The sequence below is a fragment of the Phytophthora sojae genome, assembly GCF_000149755.1.
Source record: "Phytophthora sojae unplaced genomic scaffold PHYSOscaffold_1, whole genome shotgun sequence".
Classification (NCBI taxonomy): Eukaryota; Oomycota; class Peronosporomycetes; order Peronosporales; family Peronosporaceae; genus Phytophthora; species Phytophthora sojae.
The window spans coordinates 10,194,020-10,217,193 of NW_009258115.1; the positions used below are offsets into that span (position 1 = coordinate 10,194,020).

At 53.1% G+C, this 23,174-nt stretch overlaps 9 protein-coding genes across 9 annotated transcripts; 2 read left to right on the forward strand and 7 right to left on the reverse strand.

Moving 5' to 3' along the window:
• Positions 1–17: 17 nt before the first annotated feature.
• Positions 18–365, reverse strand: PHYSODRAFT_442047 (hypothetical protein; the record flags this gene model as incomplete). Its single annotated transcript, XM_009518639.1, has 1 exon — positions 18–365. A coding segment is annotated over one exon (348 nt), but the record flags the coding sequence as incomplete, so codon positions are not given.
• A 232-nt stretch (positions 366–597) lies between these two features.
• Positions 598–1,731, reverse strand: PHYSODRAFT_252667 (hypothetical protein; the record flags this gene model as incomplete). The annotated part of the gene is made up of 2 exons (XM_009518640.1): positions 598–1,448; positions 1,608–1,731. The coding sequence occupies 2 exons, from the start codon at positions 1,729–1,731 to the stop codon at positions 598–600; spliced, it is 975 nt and encodes a 324-aa protein (XP_009516935.1).
• Positions 1,732–2,510: 779 nt separating this feature from the next.
• On the reverse strand, positions 2,511–4,784 carry PHYSODRAFT_252666 (hypothetical protein; the record flags this gene model as incomplete). Its single annotated transcript, XM_009518641.1, has 1 exon — positions 2,511–4,784. The coding sequence occupies one exon, from the start codon at positions 4,782–4,784 to the stop codon at positions 2,511–2,513; it is 2,274 nt and encodes a 757-aa protein (XP_009516936.1).
• A 353-nt stretch (positions 4,785–5,137) lies between these two features.
• On the forward strand, positions 5,138–8,764 carry PHYSODRAFT_467880 (hypothetical protein; the record flags this gene model as incomplete). The annotated part of the gene is made up of 1 exon (XM_009518642.1): positions 5,138–8,764. One exon carries the CDS (start codon positions 5,138–5,140, stop codon positions 8,762–8,764), a length of 3,627 nt encoding a protein of 1,208 aa, XP_009516937.1.
• A 943-nt stretch (positions 8,765–9,707) lies between these two features.
• On the reverse strand, positions 9,708–11,589 carry PHYSODRAFT_469184 (neutral zinc metallopeptidase; the record flags this gene model as incomplete). The annotated part of the gene is made up of 3 exons (XM_009518643.1): positions 9,708–10,670; positions 10,742–11,010; positions 11,133–11,589. The coding sequence occupies 3 exons, from the start codon at positions 11,587–11,589 to the stop codon at positions 9,708–9,710; spliced, it is 1,689 nt and encodes a 562-aa protein (XP_009516938.1).
• Positions 11,590–12,987: 1,398 nt separating this feature from the next.
• On the reverse strand, positions 12,988–13,143 carry PHYSODRAFT_472669 (hypothetical protein; the record flags this gene model as incomplete). Its single annotated transcript, XM_009518644.1, has 1 exon — positions 12,988–13,143. A coding segment is annotated over one exon (156 nt), but the record flags the coding sequence as incomplete, so codon positions are not given.
• Positions 13,144–16,535: 3,392 nt separating this feature from the next.
• PHYSODRAFT_294708 (hypothetical protein) lies at positions 16,536–17,183 on the forward strand (the record flags this gene model as incomplete). The annotated part of the gene is made up of 2 exons (XM_009518645.1): positions 16,536–16,549; positions 16,646–17,183. The coding sequence occupies 2 exons, from the start codon at positions 16,536–16,538 to the stop codon at positions 17,181–17,183; spliced, it is 552 nt and encodes a 183-aa protein (XP_009516940.1).
• Positions 17,184–17,338: 155 nt separating this feature from the next.
• PHYSODRAFT_323159 (hypothetical protein) lies at positions 17,339–17,902 on the reverse strand (the record flags this gene model as incomplete). Its single annotated transcript, XM_009518646.1, has 1 exon — positions 17,339–17,902. The coding sequence occupies one exon, from the start codon at positions 17,900–17,902 to the stop codon at positions 17,339–17,341; it is 564 nt and encodes a 187-aa protein (XP_009516941.1).
• A 1,409-nt stretch (positions 17,903–19,311) lies between these two features.
• PHYSODRAFT_323160 (hypothetical protein) lies at positions 19,312–22,872 on the reverse strand (the record flags this gene model as incomplete). Its single annotated transcript, XM_009518647.1, has 5 exons — positions 19,312–19,393; positions 20,987–21,138; positions 21,180–21,253; positions 22,215–22,263; positions 22,510–22,872. 5 exons carry the CDS (start codon positions 22,870–22,872, stop codon positions 19,312–19,314), a joined length of 720 nt encoding a protein of 239 aa, XP_009516942.1.
• Positions 22,873–23,174: the final 302 nt, after the last annotated feature.

The following is a 23,174-nucleotide window of genomic DNA, read 5'->3' on the forward strand; positions in this document are numbered from 1 at the left end:
GCTGAGCAGAGCGCGTCGTACGCAGAGCGGTGGTCAACGCGCAGCTTTCTCCAGCGCTTCCGTAGCGACCCCGCGGTTTTGGATCGGCCTTTACCGTCGATACTCCCAAGCGCAGCGTTGACCTTCTTGTCCAAGTCTTCCGCTAGCGTCCAGACACGCTGCTTCCACAGCCGGTACGCGACGCCGTCCCGGTCCAGTGGCGCCGTTGGTACGTCTACCTCTCGCCCTGCTGCTATGATCATGATGTTGACGCCTGCCTTGAGGTCAGCGCGAACAAACTGTTGTTTCTTTTGGGTTGCCGTGTGCCACAGCTCCAGTGTGTACCAGTTGTAGAAGCAGCCGGCAAGAGAGTGCGCTTCAACGACGGTCAGTACTCGCCTGCGGGGCCTGGCCAGCACAGCGACAAGGAGCAGGACCGTCAGCGCTGGTGGACTTGCTCTCGTGGACCGCGACGCGCTTCTGAAGTGTGCGCTGCATTGCTGCGATGGACGATAGCATCTGGGTGACGGCTGCGGCAAGTATGGTGGTGTTTCCATTGCTGCGTTCACCCAGCTGTCCGACGTTCTCCGTTTGCCAAGCCGTGCGAAGCTGCCGACCCTAACCAATGCACGTGTCCAGCGAGAGCCGAGCTCCCAGCGCTACGTTGGTTGCGTCCAGAGCTTCGTGGAAGCGGTACAGGTAATGCGATGTGAAGCCTGTGGCAGCCTGCTCCTGCTGGACTGCCGTCGCGACGTCGTCAAGATGGATGAGCAGGGACGCGAGCGCCGCATCCAGGACTAAGGCGTCAACGTTGAGCGTGGTGTCCGTGAAGCCGCTGACGTTCTTGAAGAGCTGGCCGCGCAGGGTTAGCAGCTGGGCGTACTCGAGCGCAGGAAGAAGCTCGCTCAAGGTGGCAATCGTGGGCGTGACGCATGGCAGGTGCGGGTCTCGGTATCCAGCGAGGACTTTGCCGACACTCTGGTCCTCGCGTGTCGTGGTACCCACGTACACGAACGCCTTCGTGAGCGAGTCCAGCAGCCAAGCTCCCCAGGTCGAGATCCACTGGATCGCAAGCTGCGGTGAGGCGTTTGCATACGCTGCGGAGCCGCGGCGCAAGGAGTGGCTGCTCAGCCCTGCGGTGAGCGTCGGGGGCAGCGGGGCAGAGGCCTGGGCTTGGCGCTCGCAGACCATGGTGATGACGTCGTTAATATACTTGGACACGTTGGGCCTTCCTCTCACACGCTTTGTTGGTGGCTCGTTCCTTGGTTCAGCTTTCTCTTCAAGGTTCTCCCAGTAGATTATAGCTTCGTATTGGCTGTAGGTCTTCTCCCCTGGCAAATCCGATGCCGCCGCGTGCGGCACTAGCGGGAACACATAGCTGGAAGGCTCCGACGCTCCGACGAACAGCATTCCGAGGCCGTGCAGCATACACTGCTCCCAGTGAGTCGCGGCCTTGTAAATTGAGATGCCTTGAACCACCGAAGTCTTGATTCAAGCTAGATGCAGAAAGAGCTCCCCCGATGCCGCCATAGATAGCTGGCTCTTCCTAGCAAAACAGGTATCGATCGCTCGACCAAACGTGTGCCACATTAACGTTAGTACAGCAGCGTCATGCAAACTCTTATAACCTGAGCCAACCCCCTTAATCGCAGTTTCCTGCACCAGAACACGCAAGTCGCTGAGCGTGCAGCCTGGAGCTTCACCAGTCTGCACGCCAGCTAGCAAATTTCGCTCCTCAATAGTTGAACCCATTTTGTCACGTATTTTCGCAATTCGCTTGCTGTCTGACAAGTACAGAGGGTACCGCTCTCGGAGCAGGTTCACAACTTGGGACATATAGCCCACAGCAGTAGCCTTAGCAAGACGGCCTCCTCGAGCACTTGGCTTAGTTTGCAAGAAAATGGAGAAGGCGGTTAGCAAAAAGTAAAAGTTTTGACTTGGTAGAGCATCAGGAATATACAGCGACTTCGCAATACTAGCAATTGACTCCTCATTCATGTTAGCAAGAGCTAAGAATTCGCTGAAGCACTTCATGGCCGCTGCCTCCTGCCCTGCTGTCCCTTGCGGGATGTCAAGCCCTCTCGGCGCCCGCTGCATCTTTTCAAATGGGAGAGGAGAGAAAGCAGACGAGTCACAGCCACCAACGATACAATCATGATTTGTATTGGGAATTTGCGGTCAAATATGAGTAATGCAACAATTACACTAAACTTTTGTATTGGACATTATTCTAGCAAGACTGTAAATTCCCAAAATAATTGGGAAAATGTTGGGATGTTGGGATACACACGAATCGATCGTGATTGGCTAAATTCATTGAAGACTTGTCCTGATTGGATAGATGCAATGACAGAGAAGCGCAAGGAATGCCAAGTTGGGAGAAAGCTTCCTTATCCTACATTAAGGTTGTGTGTAGCAATTGTCGTTTCTAAACAGTGTATATACTGTTTAGAAACGACGACCACCGAACTCACTTCAACTTGGACAAGCAAGAGCTCGGCATCGCGGTTAAGTTAGTTTTATTGTACTGATCAGAACACGAACGACGTCGACAGCTTCCGCGAGGTGCCGCCCCCGCCCTTTGTTTTCCGCCGAGAGTGCGCAGCGAGAGGCGCGAACATGTCGTCGTCTATTGTGCCCATGGAATTCGCCACTGCAAACACCGTCGCCGAGTTTCGCCGGAACCTGTCGGGGCCGAGACCCGACAACGCCGACCCGAACGCACGTTTAGGGGGCGGGAGGGTGCTTTTGGGGCTGTATTCGCCACGGTGGGTTGTAAATCTTCTGGCCGCAAGGGGGGGAGGCGACCGCATGCTCAACATAACCTCCATCTCGGGGGTAAGTGAATATAAGACAGCCCGTGGACAGTGCAACACCGTCAGAAACTCCTGGAAAACGCGCGACGCCTTGAAGGCGCAGAACGCTTCGTCGTCCATACCATCGAGAATCTCCTCTCGAACGCCCGCAAAAACGTCTCGCCCTACGCCATCCGAAGACAATTCGTCTTCTATTGCGGCCAGCACACCGGGCGAGATATTCACTGGCGTCGTTGCAGTATCCGCTAGAAATTTGAGATAAATCACCAGTGCTCGCTCGTGGATGCGATCCTCCGAGATGTCAGCTTCCCACTTAAAGTCTTCAATGTACTCGAAAAGTGCGACTTCGTGATGCCGAAGTCGAGTGACACAATCGGCCGCCCACAGTTTGTGACCCTCATAGTGCTGCATTATGTGATCTGGGTGCGCTCTCTCACGCAGACACTTGATACAGAACTCGGCGAATAACTCAGGCAGAGTGGAGAAGAACTCGTGGAAGTTCTCAGGCATCAGCTTTAGCACGAGGCAATGGTCCAAACATCGGACATCCACCAGTGACCCACAGTTTAGCAGAAGCGCTTCTTGACCAAAGTACCCACCTGGGTGTACCAGCACGAGTCCGCTCCCCTTATCACTAGCGTCATCGCCCATAATGTCCTCGTTTTCAGCCTCGACAATCGTGTCTGTGCTGCCGTAGTCGATCTCAACGACGCCGCGTAGAAGCACGTAGAATGCTGTTTTCTGGTCGCCGCGCCGCATTATCATCGAGTCGAACTCATAGTCTACGATCTCGCTCATATAACTTAGCTCTTGCAATTTGAGGGGTGGAATCGCGTTCAAGAAGGCACAGCCCTGTTTAATGAGAGTGTCCATGAAGTTAAGGCGCACGTGCTCAAGCAACACCACGGCAGCGTCGGGGGCCACCTTGAGAAAGTTGCAAAACGCGGTGCGATCCACATACACTAGCAGCGCATCGTCCAAAGCAGTGATGCTGCATACGCGCGGAATCTTGAACACTAGTGATATCTCGCCGAAATATGACCCAGTACCCATGCGCTTAAGAGCTTGTATCTTCTTGTCTCCGAAAGCTCCGGCGACATTTTCCTGTAGCGCTACGATGCTCGTTCTCCGTCCAGGCCCTCCTTCTGGAGTCAGAGCAGTAAATGTTGGCTGTGCTGCGTTGAGTGAGACTTGCAGAGTGGCCTGCAAAGTACCCTTGATGCAGACAAAGAACTTGTCGCCGATTTCACCTTCCACACAGACAGACTCCCCGCGCCTCACGAAAAGATACGAGCACATGTTGGCGAGCATCACAAGGCGCGTCATCTCCACTCTCTCCAGGAACGGGATCTCGACCAGGTAATTAACCACCTCTGACTCCACGATCGACCCCATCAAATGCAGCTTTTCCGGGGCTGTCATTGCTCCCATGCCGCCTTTGCCTTTCCTCCCACCGGAGAATCGTGCTGTATTTTTCATCCCCACCGAGTGCACCGTCAAGCGCGATCTGAGCTTTGAGAACTTGTCGAAATTCAACTTAAGCAGAGTGCACCCGACGAACGGATCTGCCGTGGTCTTGTTCAGTTCAAGCAGAGCTGCCAGCTTTTTCCTCGCCTCTTTGGCGGTGCGTGGGGCGTCGTCGCTGTCGTCGCCCATCATCTGCGCGACCAACTGGTCCCGCGCGACGTACGAGATGTAGTCGCCCGTTTTGCGCTGGCAGAGCAGCTCGGACATGAGCTGATTGCTGTTGGGCTTGGGCAGCATCGTGCTGATGTCGACAGAGCCCTCGGCCACCACCACGAAGAATCGCGACGTAGCGTCGTTCTTGATGACCGCGCCTTTGGCGTACTTGGCGACCTGGAAGCACTTGGCCAGTTCCTGCAGCAGGCGGTCGTCCATCATCTGCATGAACGGCAGCTTCTTGAGCGTGTCCACCACCATCTTATTGTTGTCCGGGCCGTACTTGGCCGCCGACGCGGCACCGCCCATCGCCTGCAGGCTCCAGCCACTGACTCAGCCTCTCACCAGTACGTGCAGCCAGACTCACACAGACAGACAGTGCTGTCCTTCCTTGTTACACTCGCGCTCTGCACTCTGATCCCCTCCCTCCCTGCCCGCGAATAGCTCGCCGAGTACACTCACGGGCTGCCCTTGCCCTGTAAATAGCGCGCAATGCGCACAAAAGTGCAGCCATTTTGCACTTCAACGTACCATCACTCCTGTTTCATGTGCGCCACACCAGTCCCTTGAAAATCAATGTACGCCACACCAACATCGTCGCAGCCAACCAAAATGCGCCGGCAACCGTCACTGTGCCTTTCACTTCCTCGCCTCGACGACCCATGGACGCGCTCGCCGGAGCCGCGGCCGGCAAGGGCCACCGCAAGTCCAAGGCCGGCGCCAAGGTGAACAAGCAGAAGCGCAAGGCCTATGAAAAGCAGAAGAAGGAGCAGCCGTCGCTGGCCGAGCAGCGCAAGAACCCCAAGGCCTTCGGCGTGGCCAAGGCCGGGCGCGCGCGCAAGACCATCCAGCGCAACCTGGACCGCGCGCACCGCAAGGAGTACGTGCCCCAGCAGAGCCGCGCCGAGGAGCTGCCGCCGCCCATCTCGGTGGTCGTCATGGGCCCCCCGGGCAGCGGCAAGAGCACGGTCATCCGCTCGCTCGTCAAGCGCTACACGCGCCACAACCTGGTGGAGGTCAAGGGCCCCGTGACGGTCGTGAGCGGCAAGGACCGCCGCATCACCTTCTTCGAGTGCCCCAACGACCTCAACGCCATGCTGGACCTGGCCAAGATCGCCGACCTCGTGCTGCTGCTCGTGGACGCGAGCTTCGGCTTCGAGATGGAGACGTTCGAGTTCCTCAACGTCCTGCAGGTCGTGGGCTTCCCCAAGGTCATGGGCATCCTGACGCACCTGGACAGCTTCAAGAAGAACAAGAGCCTGCGCAAGACCAAGAAGCGCCTCAAGGCGCGCTTCTGGACCGAGATCTACCAGGGCGCCAAGCTCTTCTACTTCTCCGGCATCTCGGCCAACAAGTACCCTAAGGGCGAGATCCACAACCTGTCGCTGTACATTTCCAGGATGAAGTTCCGACCGCTCACGTGGCGGAACTCGCACCCGTACATGCTCGCGGACCGCTTCGAGGACGTCACGGCGCCCGACGACATCCAGCGCAACCCGCTCGTGGACCGACGCGTGACGCTGTATGGATACCTGCGCGGCACGCACCTGAAGCCGGGCATGAAGATGCACATTGCCGGCGCTGGAGACTTCTACATGGACAGCGTCACTGCGATGCCCGATCCGTGCAACGTCCCGTCGAGCAAGAAGGCTGCGGACGGCACGGTCAAGAAGAAACACTTGACCCAGAAGGACACGCTGCTCTACGCACCGATGTCGGACGTGGGCAACATCATGTACGATAAGGACGCCATGTACATTAACCTGAGCCAGCTGAACTACACGAACCCGGACACGGGCGATGTCGTGCCGGATGGCGAGGACGCGGATGGAGTTGACACTAGCGGCAAGAGCGGCATGCGCATCGGTCTTGGCGGCGAAGGCGTGGAGATGGTGCAGAGCATGCAGAAGATGGATGTCGGTCTTGATGAGAGGTTGAAGGGTGCCAGCCTTTCGCTGTTCAAGAACACCGCTGCTATCCGTGCCGACGAAGTCGACAGTGATGAGGAGGAAGAGGACAGCGACGACGAGGATGGCGATGACGAGGATGTTGACAGCGACGAGGATGAAGATGGCAAGCCGAACGTCGGTAAGCCGAAGGAGGCCATTGTTCGTGACAGCACCGGCCGAATGCGTCGTCGCGCTGTGTTCGAAGAAAGTGAGGAGACTCCTGAGACCACCAAGACTGGCGCCGAGTCGGACTCCAACGATGATGACGACAGTGAGGACGACAGCGAAGAGGAGGAGGAGGTGGTCACCGAGGAGCAGTCGCAGTTGCGGTGGAAGGAGAACATGGTGTCCCGCGCTGCTGCCAACTTCCTGGAGCGCGAACAGGCCGACGTGAACCTTATGGAGCTCGTGTACGGCGAGCGTCAGAAGCTCCACATGACGGAGCGCGACCTTGAGAACGAAGAGGAGGCTAAGAGCGATAAGCGTGCTCTGAAGGATGACAGCGACGACGATGACGACTTTTTCAAATTGAAGCGCAAGTCGAACGCAACTGGAGAATCTTCGTCAGCTTCCGAGAAGTACAACACTATCAACGCTATGGACTGCTCTCGCTTGCACCTGGGCAGTGATGATACGAGCGACTGGACGATGCCGGATGTGCTTGAGGGTATTCGCAACCGTTTTGTGACTGGCTCGTGGAAGCGCGTTAACAAGAAGAGCCGCGGCGGCGACGACGACGAGGAGGAGGAGGAGGATGTTGACGATGACAATGCGGACCCCATGAACGATGATGATATGGACGGCTCCTTCGAAGACTTGGAGACGGGCGAGGTCCACAAGGGCGCTGCTGATGCTGACAGTGATGACGACAGCAACGATGGTAGTGATGACGAAGAAGAGGAGCAGGAGGAGACGGATGAGCAGATCCGTGAGCGTCTCCGTGCGCAGAAATCCGCAAAGAAATCAGTCGAGGACGACGACGATGTCGAAGTTGGAGGTCAGAGGAAGAGCAAGGACGATGAGGACGAAGAGATGACGGAGGTTATGGTGGAGGCTAAGCGCCTCCGCGAGGAACAGGCCAAGCGCAACGCTGAGGAGTTCGGTGAGGAAGGTGAGGATATGCGTCTCCAGCTGGAAGGTTTCCGCAACGGTCTCTACGTCCGCATTGAATTCTCGGGTGTCCCTGCTGAGTTCGTTCGCTACTACAATCCGAAGAACCCGATCGTTGTGGGCGGTCTTCCTAACATGGAGGACACTCTGGGTCTGGTTCGTATGCGTTTCAAGAAGCACCGTTGGCACAAGAAGATCCTCAAGACCAACGACCCGCTGGTGTTCTCCATCGGTTGGCGCCGATTCCAGAGTCTTCCTCTGTACTCTATCGAGGACACGAACGAGCGTCACCGATACTTAAAGTACACGCCGGAGCACATGCATTGTCACGCTACCATCTTCGGCCCAATGTGCCCGCCTAACACAGGTGTGGTGGCCTTCCAGACGCTTTCTAACAATGCCGAAGGCTTCCGTGTGAGCGGCACCGGCGTTGTGCTGGAGCTTGACCACAAGTTCAACGTGGTGAAGAAGCTTAAGTTAATTGGTACGCCCAGCAAGATCCACAAGAACACGGCCTTCATCAAGGGCATGTTCAACACGGAGCTGGAAGTTGCCAAGTTTGAGGGTGCCAGTGTCCGCACCGTCAGTGGCGTGCGCGGTCGCATCAAGAAGGCGCTTCGTGGTGAGAAGGGCGACTTCCGTGCCACGTTTGAGGACAAAATCCTCAAGAGTGACCTGGTCTTCTGCCGCACGTGGGTGCCTGTGGAGCCCAAGCAGCTGTACAACCCCGTAACGTCTCTGCTCACGAACGTGAAGAGCTCGTCGAAGAAGAGCGCAATGAGACTCATGAAGACGACGTACGAGCTGCGCAAGGAGCAGAAGCTGGCGGTGCCCGTGAACCCGGACTCGCTGTACAAGCCGATCGTGCGCAAAGAGCGCACGTTCTCGGCGCTCAAGGTGCCCAAGAAGCTGCAGGCCAACCTGCCGTTCGCCAGCAAGCCCAAGGAGGACAAGAAGAAGGGCGGCAAGGGCTACCTGGCCAGTCGCGCGGTGGTGCTCGAGCCTGAGGAGAAGAAGAAGTACGGCTTCATGCTGCGTGTCAACACCGTGCGTCGTGACCGCGAGGCGACTCGCAAGGAGCGCCAGAGCCAGCGCAACGCCGAGAACCTCAAGCGCAAGCAGCGTGAGGAAAAGCAGTTCGAGGGCGTGCACAAGGCGGAGAAGAAGGCCAAGTACCGGGCCGAGGGCAAGGAAGCGGCCTACCGCGCCCAGAAGGCAGCGAGGGGGTAAGTGCAACAGACTGCTGTATCTACTAGAGCTGCCACTCAATAATAGAGCACCAACACTTTTTGTCTTAGCTGGCGAAGAACTGTAAGAACTGTACTCTAGTTCGGTAGGTGCTGTACATGTAGCTGCTATCCAACCTGTACGCCGTCTACTTCACTCGATTACGCTGATTGCTCGAGGTGCTTGAGAGATGGTGGTGTGTGATGCCGATGATTTCGCTGAAGATACGCTTTTCGTGCTGGTAAGATCGTGCTGTTACTGCTTGCCTAATGAAATGCAAGAGGCTGAAAGGCACCAGCCGTGGGCCAGGAAGCATCGGCTTTTACCGAAAGCTCTGTACGTTCCGAGCTATCCTCTCCTCAACGCGTGTGCAGGTTCCAGGTTAGATACACGGTACTACTGTAGTAATGCGCACGCAAATTGTTGAAAATCTTGTGCTGTACAAGTGTTTTTCGGCATGTAGCTCCGGGGAAACCGAAGCACAAAAGGCTGGTTTGGGGCAAAACACTAACAGTTGGATGAAGCAATAGGCTGGCTGGAACAATGCTCATCGCTCGAGTTGCTTCGCACGCGCAGCATTGCGACTAGCACAATTATGCACACTAAGAGTATTTCGTGATGAAATTCGTGCCCCAGAAACACGTCGAACTTTTCATGAATCTCGAGATGTGTCCTTCCCTTAGCTGCAGTGCCGCTCTGTGGAAGGCAAGTGGGAAAACCCCGCAGCAGCTCTACCAAGATCTGGGGCCAGGCCGCGATCGGGACCAAGAAGTGGAAGAAGCTACGAAACGTATGACGGCAAGGGACCCGAGAACGTATCCGTAGTTAGTGCGTGGGCTTCGTCTGCGCGAGAAAATCGTTTTTCTTTCCGAATTCAACTTGAGATTTCTTCAAAATTGAAGCTGTAGTACATGTTTCGCTTGCGTTACACATCTCTTTTTGTTATTCAAAACATTTCGTTCTCTTTGGCGAGGCGTAGCAGGCCAACAGCTCCAGTGCAAGCAAACGGCTGGAACGGCACGGCATCCTGCTCCACGTCGCTATCGCGTCTTTCAGTCTTCGCCTTCTGCAGCTTCTTGGATTTCTTCGTATGCCTAATACGTCTCCGGCGCGGCCGAGCAGGCGCCGAGGACTTTGCTACTGCTTCCTCAGGCTTCGCAGCTTCGAGCTTCTGCCGTGCTGCCGCAGCCTCAGCCAACTCCTCCTCGTCTTCGCTCTCGTCACTGTCAAAATCGGCTCCATAGCCGTCTGAATCGTTCCCATCGCGTGTTTCTCGCTCGACCGGACTGTCGTAGCTGCGGCTGTTCTCTTCTGCACCCAAGTTCTCCCAGTCATCGTCCAGGCCCCCCGATAAAGCTGGTTCATCCGAGCCAAACGCGTCGCTACCATCCACTCGGCAGTACGACGAGAACTCCTCGGCCTGTTCCTCTTCATCAAAACCATCGGATGCGTCGTCACGCGCTTGACCGGATAGTTCGTCAACACTCGCAGCGTCTGAGCCATCTGCCGCCGGTGGTGGAGCGACTCGCGACTTGGGAGGAAGCCGCCCGAAGTCCTTTTTCCACAGTCGTAAGATGTAGATGTGGTGGTCGAACAGCATCTGGAAATGCTCCTCCGTCGTGGTCTGCTGGCTGAAGTCTCGAGGCAGACGGCCGAACACCATGGCGATGACCATATCCAGCACATTCATGCCAGTAGTCACCCCTCCTTCCCCACCAGGGTTGCCGAACGCACTGTAGCATTCTTCCTCCTCCAGTTCAGGCTCTTTCAGATAATCATCCAGCAGTAGCATTAACCGATTCTCGATGTCCTCCAGCTTGCGCAGCATCAGGTACTGGCCCTTCGGCTTGCCCTCCTGCTTTGTCATTTTCTCCAGCTTCTCACGGAACGAGTCGCGCAGACGCGTCAACTACACAACCCCAAAACAACAGCAAACCATCAGCAACCCCCGAACAAGAATACAAAAAACAAGTTACCTACCTCGTCGATCTCGTCACTCAGTCGCTTCTGCTGCTCTTCATACTGTGCGAACTCCTGCTCCGCCAGAAGCTTCAGCTCCGTGATGACGTCTCTCTTCCATCGAATATCCCGCGAGCACCGACGCAAGCAGTCCTTCAGGTATTCGACACTCTTCCACTTGGACGGGTACGACAAAGTGTGCAGATATTCGTGCAGCGGCACGTCGTCGATAACTGTCGGGTAGTCCACCATGGCGAAAAAGTCCTCCGGGTAGGCCACATGCAGTCCGTCTATCATGGCGCGCGAGGAACCGTACGTGCAGTGGAAGCATGCCTCTGTCAAAATTGTCAAAAAGCATCAAGTAATAGTAAGTTTCTCTTCTTTCTTGAAAAAGACAGCACCGCCCACTTACTTTGTTCGAAGAGCACCTCTGCTAACTCGGAGAAGTGCGCATGAAGCGTATTTTTGACACGGTGGAAGACCTCCATCATGTCAGAATCGTCTTCACCCGACTCGGAAGGAAAGTGATGGCGCTGGACCCGCGTCAAATTCACGATAAGTCGCGGGAAGTCGTCGGGGAGATCAGGCGTCGCGTCCTCCTCCCATTCATCATCTTCTGCCGCCTGCGCTGATGCTTTTTCGACAGTTTTTGGACCCTCGTGCTCCCAGTCGCGCTCCTCCCACGAGTTCGTATTTTCGACAGCATTTTCGACACGTTTCTTTTCCTCGACTGATGTGGTGGCTGCGGCGCGCGCAGCTCGCGCCTGTAGGTACGAAGCCGGCAACGCAAAGCTCATGGTCATGGATGCATCTGAGAGTACGCGCGGAGCACCGCGCGGCGCGCCGGCGGGCCGCGTCAAACGCTCCATCTTGGCTACGTCCATTTCTTGACACGCTGACTGGTTCGTAGAATGGCTACATTATGTTAGTGATTTCCGACTAGGTACGAATCAGGAGATGGCTACAAGTAATATCAAATGTAGCCATCTGTCTACAGACATGCCATTGTTTGAGCTGCACTAGAGCAAGCTTGTTTGTGTTCCTTGCTATACTTACTCCTCAGCGATCATAGGACGTATTGGAGCGATACGGCATTGCCAATGCAGTAAGTGTGCGCTGTGCTGGAAATTAGCAATGGGATGTTTGTATCCAAGTTGGAAATGGCAAAACATTTATGGAAAACTTGGGCTCATCATCACGCGATGCATTTCAGGGTGGGGCTGCACCTACAGATGGCGGCCATCAACTCCGAACGCGACCTACGTAGCTTATACACGGCCACAAGGATGACTGTACATGTACCTCGAGTTCAGTTTTTTTTACCTGTTAGAGTAGCTAGCAAAACATTTAAATCAATGGGGGGGGATAAACTTGAGGGAGATTCTCAGGCCGAAACGTTCTCTGAACTGCACGCACTTAAACGCGCCGAGTTCGATGTGAAAGCACTGAGCAATTTTCCACGAAACACAGGAGCTACATACGTATCCAGCTGTGCTTCTGCACAAAACTTATAGAAAACGAACTTCAGGTGTTTTACCAAGTATTTTATTACCAAGTACTGTACTGTATATGTTGGACCTCCCCGCTATGCTGCCGGTATTTGTTTCTGGGAGCCGCGTCAGTGTCGGGGATTGGGAAGTCACTCCTGAGTGAACACACTGTGATCACATCCTGGCCTACCCAGGATTCCTGGGTAGAATCCCAGAGAGCCAGCAGCATCTTCCTGCAGATTGCATATTCCTACTGAAAGCCAGCACGACTTCGCCGACAGCTAGAACACTGGTGCTGTGCTGTATCATGCCTTTCATACTCAACCCCTTAGTTCCCAGACTATTTACGAGGTGTATATTTTTTCCTGCTCCATATATTAATGTATAGGAATTTGTATGCAGTGAAGTGTCGCTACATCTATGTCAGCGGGATAGTACAAGTTTCGTGTCGGGTATAGATTTGGCAGTTCCAACATAATGGACTCTATGTAGTCTGGCTTTTAGCGATCCAAGACACTTATGGTGGTAAAGAGAACATAAGAGCCGTCCGTTTTATCGGGATGTCCGATTTTTGAAAAGTTACACATGATCAGTATCATGACTTGAAATGCACCACCCAATGAAAACAAAGCAAAAAACACTTTCAATTGATTACTTCCTGCACTGCAACGAATGCCTAGCCTACGCCTCATCGTCAGCAATTCCCTCTTCTTCATTGCCAGCACTATGAGCAGCGTCCGACATCGCCTCCTCCGCCTCACTTGGCGCAGCACGGCGTCAGCGCTTCTTTCCTAGACGGGATGGCGGCGGGCGGTTACGATTCTTGTGCTGCTGGAGCAGGTGCCGCGGAATGGTATTCCCGCTGTCCCAGTCGTCGTACCAGATCTGGTAGCACGTCTTCTCCTTCCCTTCTCTCACTACATTGCAAAGGTATGTAACGAATTTGTTTTGTAGAGGGATACACCCTACCGGAGCTAAAATACCAGACGCCCGATTTTGCTAAAAAAACGAATCGGCACCAGACGCCCAGATGTATTTATCAAATTACTAAACTGAGCACTCTACCTCAAGTCTCTCAAGGCCGAATCTCACCAATGCGGCTGCCGACACAGCCCAACTTATTAGCTTGTTCGCCGCCACCACCCCAACTTGAGATCGAAGTTCAGTAGAGCAAGCTTTGCGTTTGTTCCTGCCGCCGACAGAAGCACCCCCACCACCACTCTTCCCCCTTGATACTTTTCTGTAGGTAGACCCGGAAAGAACGTATCTTCAGCGAAACAAACATTGCAGTGTAGTCTCAGGTGCTCGACCATAGCCTTCTTCATTGCAGCAGTGTAAAATGGTAGGGTCCGTGTCGTTTTCCACCTGCCTTGACCTCCAGACAGGCGAGGGTGACTTGGTGGCGCCCGCGCCGTTGCAGAAATGATCGCGCGCTGAGCGGCCGAAAGTGCAAAAATTACTGGCTTGAAACTGGTGTATCCCTCAACAAGTCAAGCCCTGTCAATCTGAAGACACAATTGTGATTGGCTAATACTATCCTGTATCCCATACGTGGGTGTATCCCTCTACAAAACAAATTCGGTACCCATTTCAAATCTCAGACGAGGTCAGTAGCAAACCAGCTACCGGTACTGGTATGCTATCTCGGACGACACCAAGCAGGCAAAATGGACGCACCCGCCAAAGGCCCAAGTCAGTCGCTGTGGCCAGCGGTGCTGCTTCTAGAAGGCAAAAAAAAACTTTATGCAAGGAATGCAGGATAACTATTTTGAAGGCACGCTGCTGTTGACATCGTTCACTGTGAGAATAGGTCAAGTTTCAAATCGTACGATCATGTATCACTGCAACCAGCTGTGTGGCTGAATGGCTGAGGCCCTTGTTCAAGTGGAGAACGTGTTCTGGGCTGAAATTTTCTAGCGATATGATTGGATAAAACTTTGGCGTGAATCGTACAGTTTTTGCTCGTTCGTGTTCTAGGAGCTCCGATTCCAGAACACCTACACGAGGTGTTCCCTGGGGAGCACATTTGTGCCAGGAATCACGGGCAAGGACAAGGCAGGTTTGTCTCCTCCTACGCCAATCAGATCCTAGTCAGGAAGCCCGTAGGAAGCCCGACAAAGTGCTCGACAACCATGCTTTCTGTGCGTTGCCGTGGGCGATGGCAACGTCGAAATGCTTTATATGTGCATCCAGTGGCTACTCTACGAGGTGTTGTTGCATGCCCAAGTTTCCTCACGCTAGGGCCTGCCGTATAATTACAGCTAGCTCACGCACTAGCGAGAGGACTCGGTACATGTGCTTGGTGGCGATTCAAAAATGACGGGAGGTCAGCAGAAAAAGTCCTCCGGAATTTACTTGGACAAGCCCAGCACACGTTTTGAAAATCACAAGCACAAATCGTGCCTTAGCCTAGCCCGCACTGTAGCACAGAACACCTGAACAAGGGCCTGAATGGCGCAAAGCCCAAGCATCCCGCTGTGCTGGACGGGTGCGGATTTAGTTCGAGTGTAACGAATGACCGATGTGCAAGTAAGAATGTGAAATGATGGAAGCTCAAGTAGCATTTTTCATTTCGGATGTCAAGACAAATTAATGCACCCATTGAAGTGGATCCTAGAGTAGAACTCAAACCGAGTAGGTGATCTATTGCGAAATTCGTTGTTGTATTTGTGCCCACTCAGTGATTTGGTTCGTTGCAAAGTGAAATGGTGGGGAAAGCAACGAAGCAACGGAGATTTGATATTTCCGAAGTCACTCAGTTTTTTACGACCATACTCGGTTCTAATCGAGTGCATGGCACACACAAAGTCGCTTAATCTCTTCGGGCAGACTACTTAGACTCACTTGTTTAAGATGCTAAACACTGTCGCGTCATTATCATCCTGCTCCTTCGATGTCGCGACGGATGCGGAACATGCTGCGGATGAGGACCGCAACGCTTGCGGTCACGCTTCTTCGCATCGAAGCTCGCGGCAGGCTACGCACGCCGTGCAGGCTGGGCTTCATTGAGCTGAATTAACCAGACAACTGTCGACTGCTTCTTCGCGGGGCGCTCGAGCTCAACTGTATGCAGGCATGTCGTTTGTTAGGTACACAAGTGGACTCGGCGCCACTGCCGGTGATGTCGAGACCGGCGCCAAGTAAGGCCAGAAGTGTCCAGTTTGACCGACAAGTACAGCGTGCTGGGTGGTTGCGAAGTCATTGAGCATTTTCCCAGGTCTATTGTGAAATTTCCGATATAGCGCCAAACTACCGATTAGATCAATCCTACGCCCCGAGCTAAGCTATTCAGACTTGCTAAAGTATTTAACGAAGATCACCTTCAATAGCGAGTAGCTAATCTCGGCTGGAACGACCTCAGTCTTCGACAAGTGTATCATAGCAAAATCGTGTAGTGCTAAAGAGTCTGATAGAGCGCTGACAAACTCGTTTTAAGGTCTAGTAAACGTCTGGCGTTATGATATGTCATGATGGGGTCATCGTTTTGTCTATCAAGGATAGACAAAAAGATTTGCGATACGGATTCACTGAGGGGCATCATCAGTGCAAGCCAGCAAGCGTGACGGTGTAGTGAGCACGCAGATCATCACTAGTAGCAGTATATATCAATGGTGCTACCATTCGACCAATATCCATGCGGTGTCAGTTGGACAAACAATTTATTCAGCGCCAAGCATGCTAAGATGATGCTCCTATTAGGAGCCTCCTAATGACCTTGTTTAAAAAAAACGATGAGTAAAAGTCCATGGCAGCTTCGCACGGCATATCCATACCAGCTACCCGTCATGCAGTGCTACATTCGTTCATACCGCGTCAATTTCGCCGTCAGTTAGCATGCCTCGCTTCAGTAGCTGATGGTATAGATACGAGCATACGTGTTAGGCATTTGACGTAGTGTTTTCTTTTTTTCGAGACGATTAATAGACCACAACAGAACCAGCGGGGTAGTAAACGGTGGCCCTGGCGCTGAAAGTTAAGCGTCTGAAGGTGTCCAATACATGTATTGCCGTGGATATATACTTCTGAGTCGTCGTTCTCAATACAAGTAAAGTTGTTTCCGACTAGAATACATCCACTCTATTCATTGTTTGTCCCTATTGCTACACTTGGTATCGCTTGTGTCCTCGAGGGAGCAAATATTTCCCTTACTCGTTGTTCCACATACACTACTTGCGCAACATCCTTGTAACCATATCTTACTCGGTGTATCGCCATAGTTTGATCTTGCTCGCACATCCCCCAAACTTTACTCTAAATGAATTTTTTCCCGTGCTGGACCTCGTGGAGCGTGACCCCTTCCATCCCTTGTTTCTCTACTGTGTTTAATGTGTACAAGCTGGTAATGGTCACCAGCACAATCTTGATCTTCTGTACCAAACGATTTGTCCTCCGGGGCATGACCTCACACACCAGTAGACTTTTTGCCAGCCTTCAGTTCTCAATTTGCCGTCGAGAAAGCCAAGCTCCAAGGAACCCCCCGCCTAAAATCCAAGACCCACCATGCGTGTGTACCAAGTCGTCCTGCTGGCTGTCGCCATTCTTCTCGCCGCCACCTCCGCTTCTGCCAACATCGCAACATCGCGCCTGCCGAGGGAAACAATGGCGCTGTCACGCGATTCCTGCGAGCCGAGAAGATCAGCAAGGAGGAGAAGAAAGAGTCCGAAGAAGATGAAGAAGCTGAAGAGGAGGAGCGAGTGCTGCCGGGCACCGATTTGGCTGCCAAGCTGGCCCCGAAGCTGGAGAAGGCTCTGAGTAACAAGCAGCTAGCCAAAACGACGATGGACAAGGAGCGCTGGCAGTTCGCATTGTGGTTCATTCAGGGAAAGGGCCCGAGCTACGTGGCGGCGAACATTCTGAAGGTCAACCCCCTCAGCAGCACGGGCAAGGCGGTCGCCATGTACCACCGCTACGTGCAGTACTTCCAAAAGTACAAGTTTACCGGAATCCGGTCCCACTTTAACACGAAGTACTAGTCACTATCGGTTCACTAGCGTAAGCACCGCCAGACATTTAATAAAGTTCAACGTTTCCGGTAAGGAATAATGTCTTTCGATTGATGCAGCAGCGATTTACAAAAAAAACCTTCGAGGGCTGGCATTTATATCTAGTGGGCGTAAAAATACAGTAACTACTCCTGTGGCTGAAGCCAGGTACGAGTTTCCATCAGCGCATTGCCCAGCAGATTCGTACCAAAACACTGCGCTTGTATCTCCTCGCTCACGTCTCCAGTGCGTCGAAAAGCTTCACCTTCACGGAACATTTTGACGACGTTGGCCACACTGAGTCCGATGCCCCAGATTGCGTCGCGCCGCGAAGCCTCATAGAGCCGCTTGTCTTGCGTCGCTAACAGTTTCGCAGTCAACTCCTCGTCGGACGAGAACTTGAGCTTCAGCGCCTCCAGCATCACCTCGTACCGGTGCTGACCCCACACTTCGTCGTCGTAGTTTCTTACTTGTCGCCCCAACTTCTTTGCAACAGGCGGCGACTTCGCTCGGAGAATGGAACTGGCCAGCTGCTCGTTCTGCGGGTCGAACATTTCCTGCTTTCGCTTCATGAAGTACTGCTCGCTAGAGAAGAAGCGACGCCCTTTGGCGTCCGTAAACTCGCACGGGTAAAAGTTGCTCAAAAAGCCGAACGCAGGGTCGCGCTGGCCGTAGAAGTACACGGCGTGATCGGTTTCCACGAAGTCCATCGGTGCTGGCCAAGTGGCAAATGTGGAACTGAGCTTGGGTTTCATGCAGAAGACAAATGGCTACAAAAGACACCATCACTCACAACCAAATTTAACGTACCGATTAGTACGGCGTTATATTGTCTATGGCGTTATATTTGATGTTTTTCAATATTTAGACAATTTGCAATATCTGTTCGCTTCAGAGCATCTCCACCGGTCGTGAGTAAAACTAAATTTTACCCTTTTTCTGTCAACATTTAATTATAGTTTTAGTTTTCTGCAGCTCCACCGGTTTGAGTATTATTGTGCCTTTCCGAAACTTTGGCCAATCTGACCTCAAAAAGGTAGTCTTAAGAAGGAGAGGGTAGGGCTAGACTTAGGATTTGCTGTTGGCCTGGCATCGGATTACGGAAGTCCTACGTAGGAGCTCTGTCTTCATCTAAAGGGTACCTTTTTGGAAATAAGGACCGACTGGCCATGTTAAGCTGGCCATTTGAGCCTTCGTAGGACTAACGAGTCCTTCGTAGGACTAGATCAGGCCAGTGCGCCTGAAAGCATCTGTGACAAATGCATAGTTTGGACGGATTCGTGCAGGCGGAGACTCAGGCAGCACCGCAACCAGGTCACCGTGCTCAGCGTGGAGCTACGTACGTGCGCTACAGGTATAGCGGTACTGAACGCGCTCACTTGTCGGCCTACCTTTGCAAGCCATTCGCTCAGTTTACATTCACTTGTGTCGAGCATTCGTAAGACAGTTTGACGACAAATCAAATCTAGTGATTTGATTGGCGAATAGTACGACTTGCCAATTCTGTTGGCACTTCCAGGCGCAGAGTGCTCGCAGGCTCTGCTAGGAAGGCCCGCGTTCCTCTTTGCTACTCTTTTTGATGCATTTCGTTGCACTTCGTATCCTGACTAATATCGGGCGCAGCATAGTGGTGGTAGTAATGATTGGCGGTTCGATAGAACTGTGCGGAGGAGCGCTGCGACACCAACAAACTCCCTCTACATATTTAAAACACCACGGCGAGCTTAGATCGTTTAGATTTCCTAGTACTACAGTGGCAGGCCGAGAAAACTGGTAAGCGCCTTCAGCCGGGCTGATCAATTACTTTAGCTTTGGCATTTTTCATGTATTCCCGAGAAGTTTCGCCGCTCATTTGACTCTTAGAGGCCCTCACGTCGTTTTGTAGTTATTTGTTTGCGACACCACCAACAGCTTACCTACACGTGGCCGCGGGTGATGTCGGTGGTGTCCACTACCGACGTAGGTGGAGCTGCAGCAGTGTGCGCCTCCGGGAGTAAGGTAGCCAAGCAAACCGCAACAAATACAAATACAAATACCAAGACTGGCTGACGCTGCCTTGTTGCTACTACAAAACAGTTCATTTCATGACTTTGGTAAGATCCCATAATGTATTGATTGTCTACTCCCTCGCATCCTCCGACAACGCCTCGGTGCGGAGCATGTGTGCGCGCTCGTCGTGCACTGCTTCGCTCGGAGGCGTCCTCAGAGGACACGACAGGGTTCGTGGGCCGCACTACCGGAGGAAGAGGGGCTCTATTTGGTTATGCATTAACTAGAATTCACTATAAAGCCCTGAACGTTTTGTTTGTCAAGCTGGGCTAATGGTTCGGGTGCAGTTATTTCTTAACCATTCTCAAACAAGCGTGTACATTGTAGTTGGCAGTAGGGCCGCACTACCGACTACATGTTCGTGCTTGTGAGCGCCTTATTTCGTCGGCTCGACTGTAGGTGGCACGAGCAATTCAAAAACGGCAAAGCGGTTGTCCTCGGGTTCCTACATGCTCAACGGAGGAACGCACGCAACGACACTACCCTCTGAAAGTTTTGGCCAATCGCATGGTGCAAATTGTTGTCCGACAAACTGTCTTACGTTTTGACGGACAAAATACAATGTAGCCACTGGTATACTAAAACCAAGATGTAGCCAAAATGCGTTGATTGCAAAACGTAACACGCTTTGTCTTACGGTAGGCTCTCTGGGGCTAAGTATCGTCTTACGAAAGAGCATGAATCCGTTTTGGCTTATGCATGGTTTTACTGGCCCTAGTACTAACTTTTATGAGGTCTTACGTATGAGCAAAAGTCCTACGTAGGACCTCAAATCGGAGGGCGTTTTGCCAGAAAGGCACAATAAGTGCTGAGCAAATTGCTCCATTTTTTACGCAGATCAAATTTTTGCACAAGTTTGCCAACGGAGGTGGCTTTGAGTAAAAGGTTGAGTAAATGTCGACCAGCCAGTAGTAGGGCCAAGTCAAGCATTCTAAGCAGCGCAAGCGTCACAGACCGCAGTGTCGCCCTTGCTAGGGTCTTCCTCAACGTGCTGTCGAGTCCGTTTTCATCTTTATAGGGCTATACGGCTAGGACTCGCCGTCCCCATTGCTGGCGCCGAATCAAGAGCTTTAACGCGCTCACTGCGAGTCTCAATGGCCGGTGGAGCTGCGCACTGTCTTTAGCACGGTTGTGCCGTTGTAGGCACGGATCTGAGGGCAATTTGCTTTTAGTTTTACTCAGCACCGGTGGAGATGCTCTCAAGAGAAGATGTTGCAAAAAAAAATCGCGAAGTGACAGGATGAAAACATTTTGTGTCCAGAACAACACATGAGAATACTGAAGTGCCGCTAAGTTCCGGTTTGTTCGATTTAGACGACTGATAAGGCGAGTATGCCAGCGACGCTGCGTCTTACCATGCATGGACGACTGACCCGACTGCATCAGTCCCCACTGGCCGCAAGTCAAATACGGCAGCCTTGCACTTTTGCGACCCGATACCTCTGAAGTGATCAAGTTACGCATGCAAGTTGCATGCATGATGCAACACAGTGACTTTTCATGCGTAACACTTGCACCGCGAAGTACGTCGTAGTACTTTGCACGCTTGTGCTCTGAAAGATAACGCACAGAATCAAAAATGGAGATCACCCAGTTTGATCTTTATTACTATTCAAACTTCGAGCTCCGGCTGCTCGCAAAGGGGCGGCACCTGTACGATACACTTACTATGCGCCCGTGTGGAACCGGATTCCTGTGAACTTGTACTTCTGGAAGTACTGTACGTAGCGGTGGTACATGGCGACCCCTTCCCCGTGCTGCCGAGACGGTTGATCTTCAGAACATTTTCCACCACATACCGGGGGCCCTTGCCTTGAATGAACCACAGGGCGAACTGCCACCGCTCCTTGGTCGCCGTCGTACTGACCAACTGCTTGTTGCTCAAAACCTTCTCCAGCTTCGGGCCAGCTTGGCAGCCAAATCGGTGCCCGGCAGCACTCGCTCCTCTTCTTCAGCGACCTCTTCATCGTCGTACTCGTCTGTAGTCGTCTTCTCAGCGCGCAGGGCCACGCCTTCATCAGCAGTGAGGGCCCGGCCTCAGCTCAGCGTCTCAGGCGTGGCAATCTTGGACACTTCGGTCTGCGCAACCTCCATGGCGGCGTTGGTGGAGGCGAAGAGAACGGCGGCAGCCAACAGAGCGACTTGGTACACACGCATGGCGGGATGTGTGCTGCGGAGAGAAACTTGCAAACTGAACGGACAGCAGAATGTGTTGGCGTTCGGCTGGAGTCAATCGAAAGAAACTCAAGGAGGGACGCGTTCAAATCTTCTGATAATCGACTAACGCGTTTGGTGACTGTAAGAGCGTGAGCTGATCCCTTCTCTCTGATGCGATGAACAAGGAAAGGTTGGAGGATTTCGTTTCAGGCTGTGCAATATGAGCCTGACCTCGGCGAGTGATTCATTCTTTCGAAGCTTGTGAAGGCGACAAGGCCTGAAGCAGGTTCTCCTGTGTACGTGGTTTCGGTCAATCGTTTTACTTACTGTAAGTTGGTCGCTGAAGACCGCTTTTCCGGTGTCCGTTTTGGTACAATATAGGCATTGTGCAGCTCGAGTCTTCGAGTCCGTACGGGGAAACGTTAAAACATGCCTATTTCGGCGAAGTGTTTGCAAAACATGCTGTCCACTTTAAAACATGCTTGGGTACACTGTACCAACGCCGGCACGACCTTGGTGATCCCAGGACAGGCATTGATATATGCCATCGACGCGCAGCCACTACATCAACCTGATGAGGGCAGCTAGTATGTATACATTACACGCGAGTCGTACATCCAATACTTGCTGCCACTGATACACTGTAATGAAGACGTCTGCAACATCACCCTACTGCATGCACAACTTTTGCTGGTGCTTCATTTGTACAAAGAAGTCCTGCACCACTTCACTATATATCGGTAACTCATGTGAAACGTGTGAACCCCCGAAGCACTTATAAGTGGTGCACCAAACTCGTTCTCTCATGAAACGCACCACGGTATCGCTCAATAAAGCAGTACTGGGGTACCATACTTGTAATGATCTGCACGTGCAAGAGCAGAACACAACCACATCATCAGTTGAGTCCGCACGCAGAGAGCCCAAGTCGTCGTCTGCATACTCACCGGTTGCGCAAGCTCCTGCTCCGGCACGCCTCAGCCAACCACTTCATGTTTAGGACCGAGCGCCATGAGGGCGCCCTCGGGTAGATGGATAGCAGCAAACAGACAAAGACATCAATTCAGTTTCCATTTTACTCGCAACACAACAAGCACAACCAGAACCTTACACTTGGTAGCACTTGCGCCTCCAGCGCGCGCTTCCATCCAGTTCCAGTTCCAGTCTCCGTTCGAGTTCCAGTTCCAGATCCAGTCCAGTCCTGCCACGCGTCGCTAGTGTTCACGCCGTCCAGCCTAGTCCATCCCGCGTTGCCGTTACGCACGCCGTCTTCCTCGCCTACGTTCTTCGGTGCGCCGCACCTGTACCTCTCGCCGTTCAGCTTCTCCGGGTGCGCCGCGTGCGTTGCCTCGTCCGCAGCTTCGTTCCGCTCGTCGCCGACGGGACCTCCATTTTCGCCGGGCTCGCTCCTTTTCTTTCTGGGGGAGGAGTGGCGACGCGCATTGTCACACGTCACTTCGTGTCGACATCTCATTGGTGCATTTAGCCCAATCACTCCCGCGTGTCCATACGCGACACCCACCTCGACCATCCGCTTGTCGCCTCGGCTGTCACTTGCAAACAGTGCGCAGCCGAGTGTAACATCCGCGTCGGTGGCCGTTACGAGTCTAGTAGTAGGAGTCTTTGTGCTCCGAGGCGGGCTCGAGCTAGCGCCGGACGGAATTGCACCAGTTGCTTCCTTCGGGACGCTGGAGCAAGTGGTTGGTACTTGTCGGAAACAGAGCTCCAGGACGAGCTTCTGTGACTTCGTTGGGGCTTACAGACATTGTCGGAAGC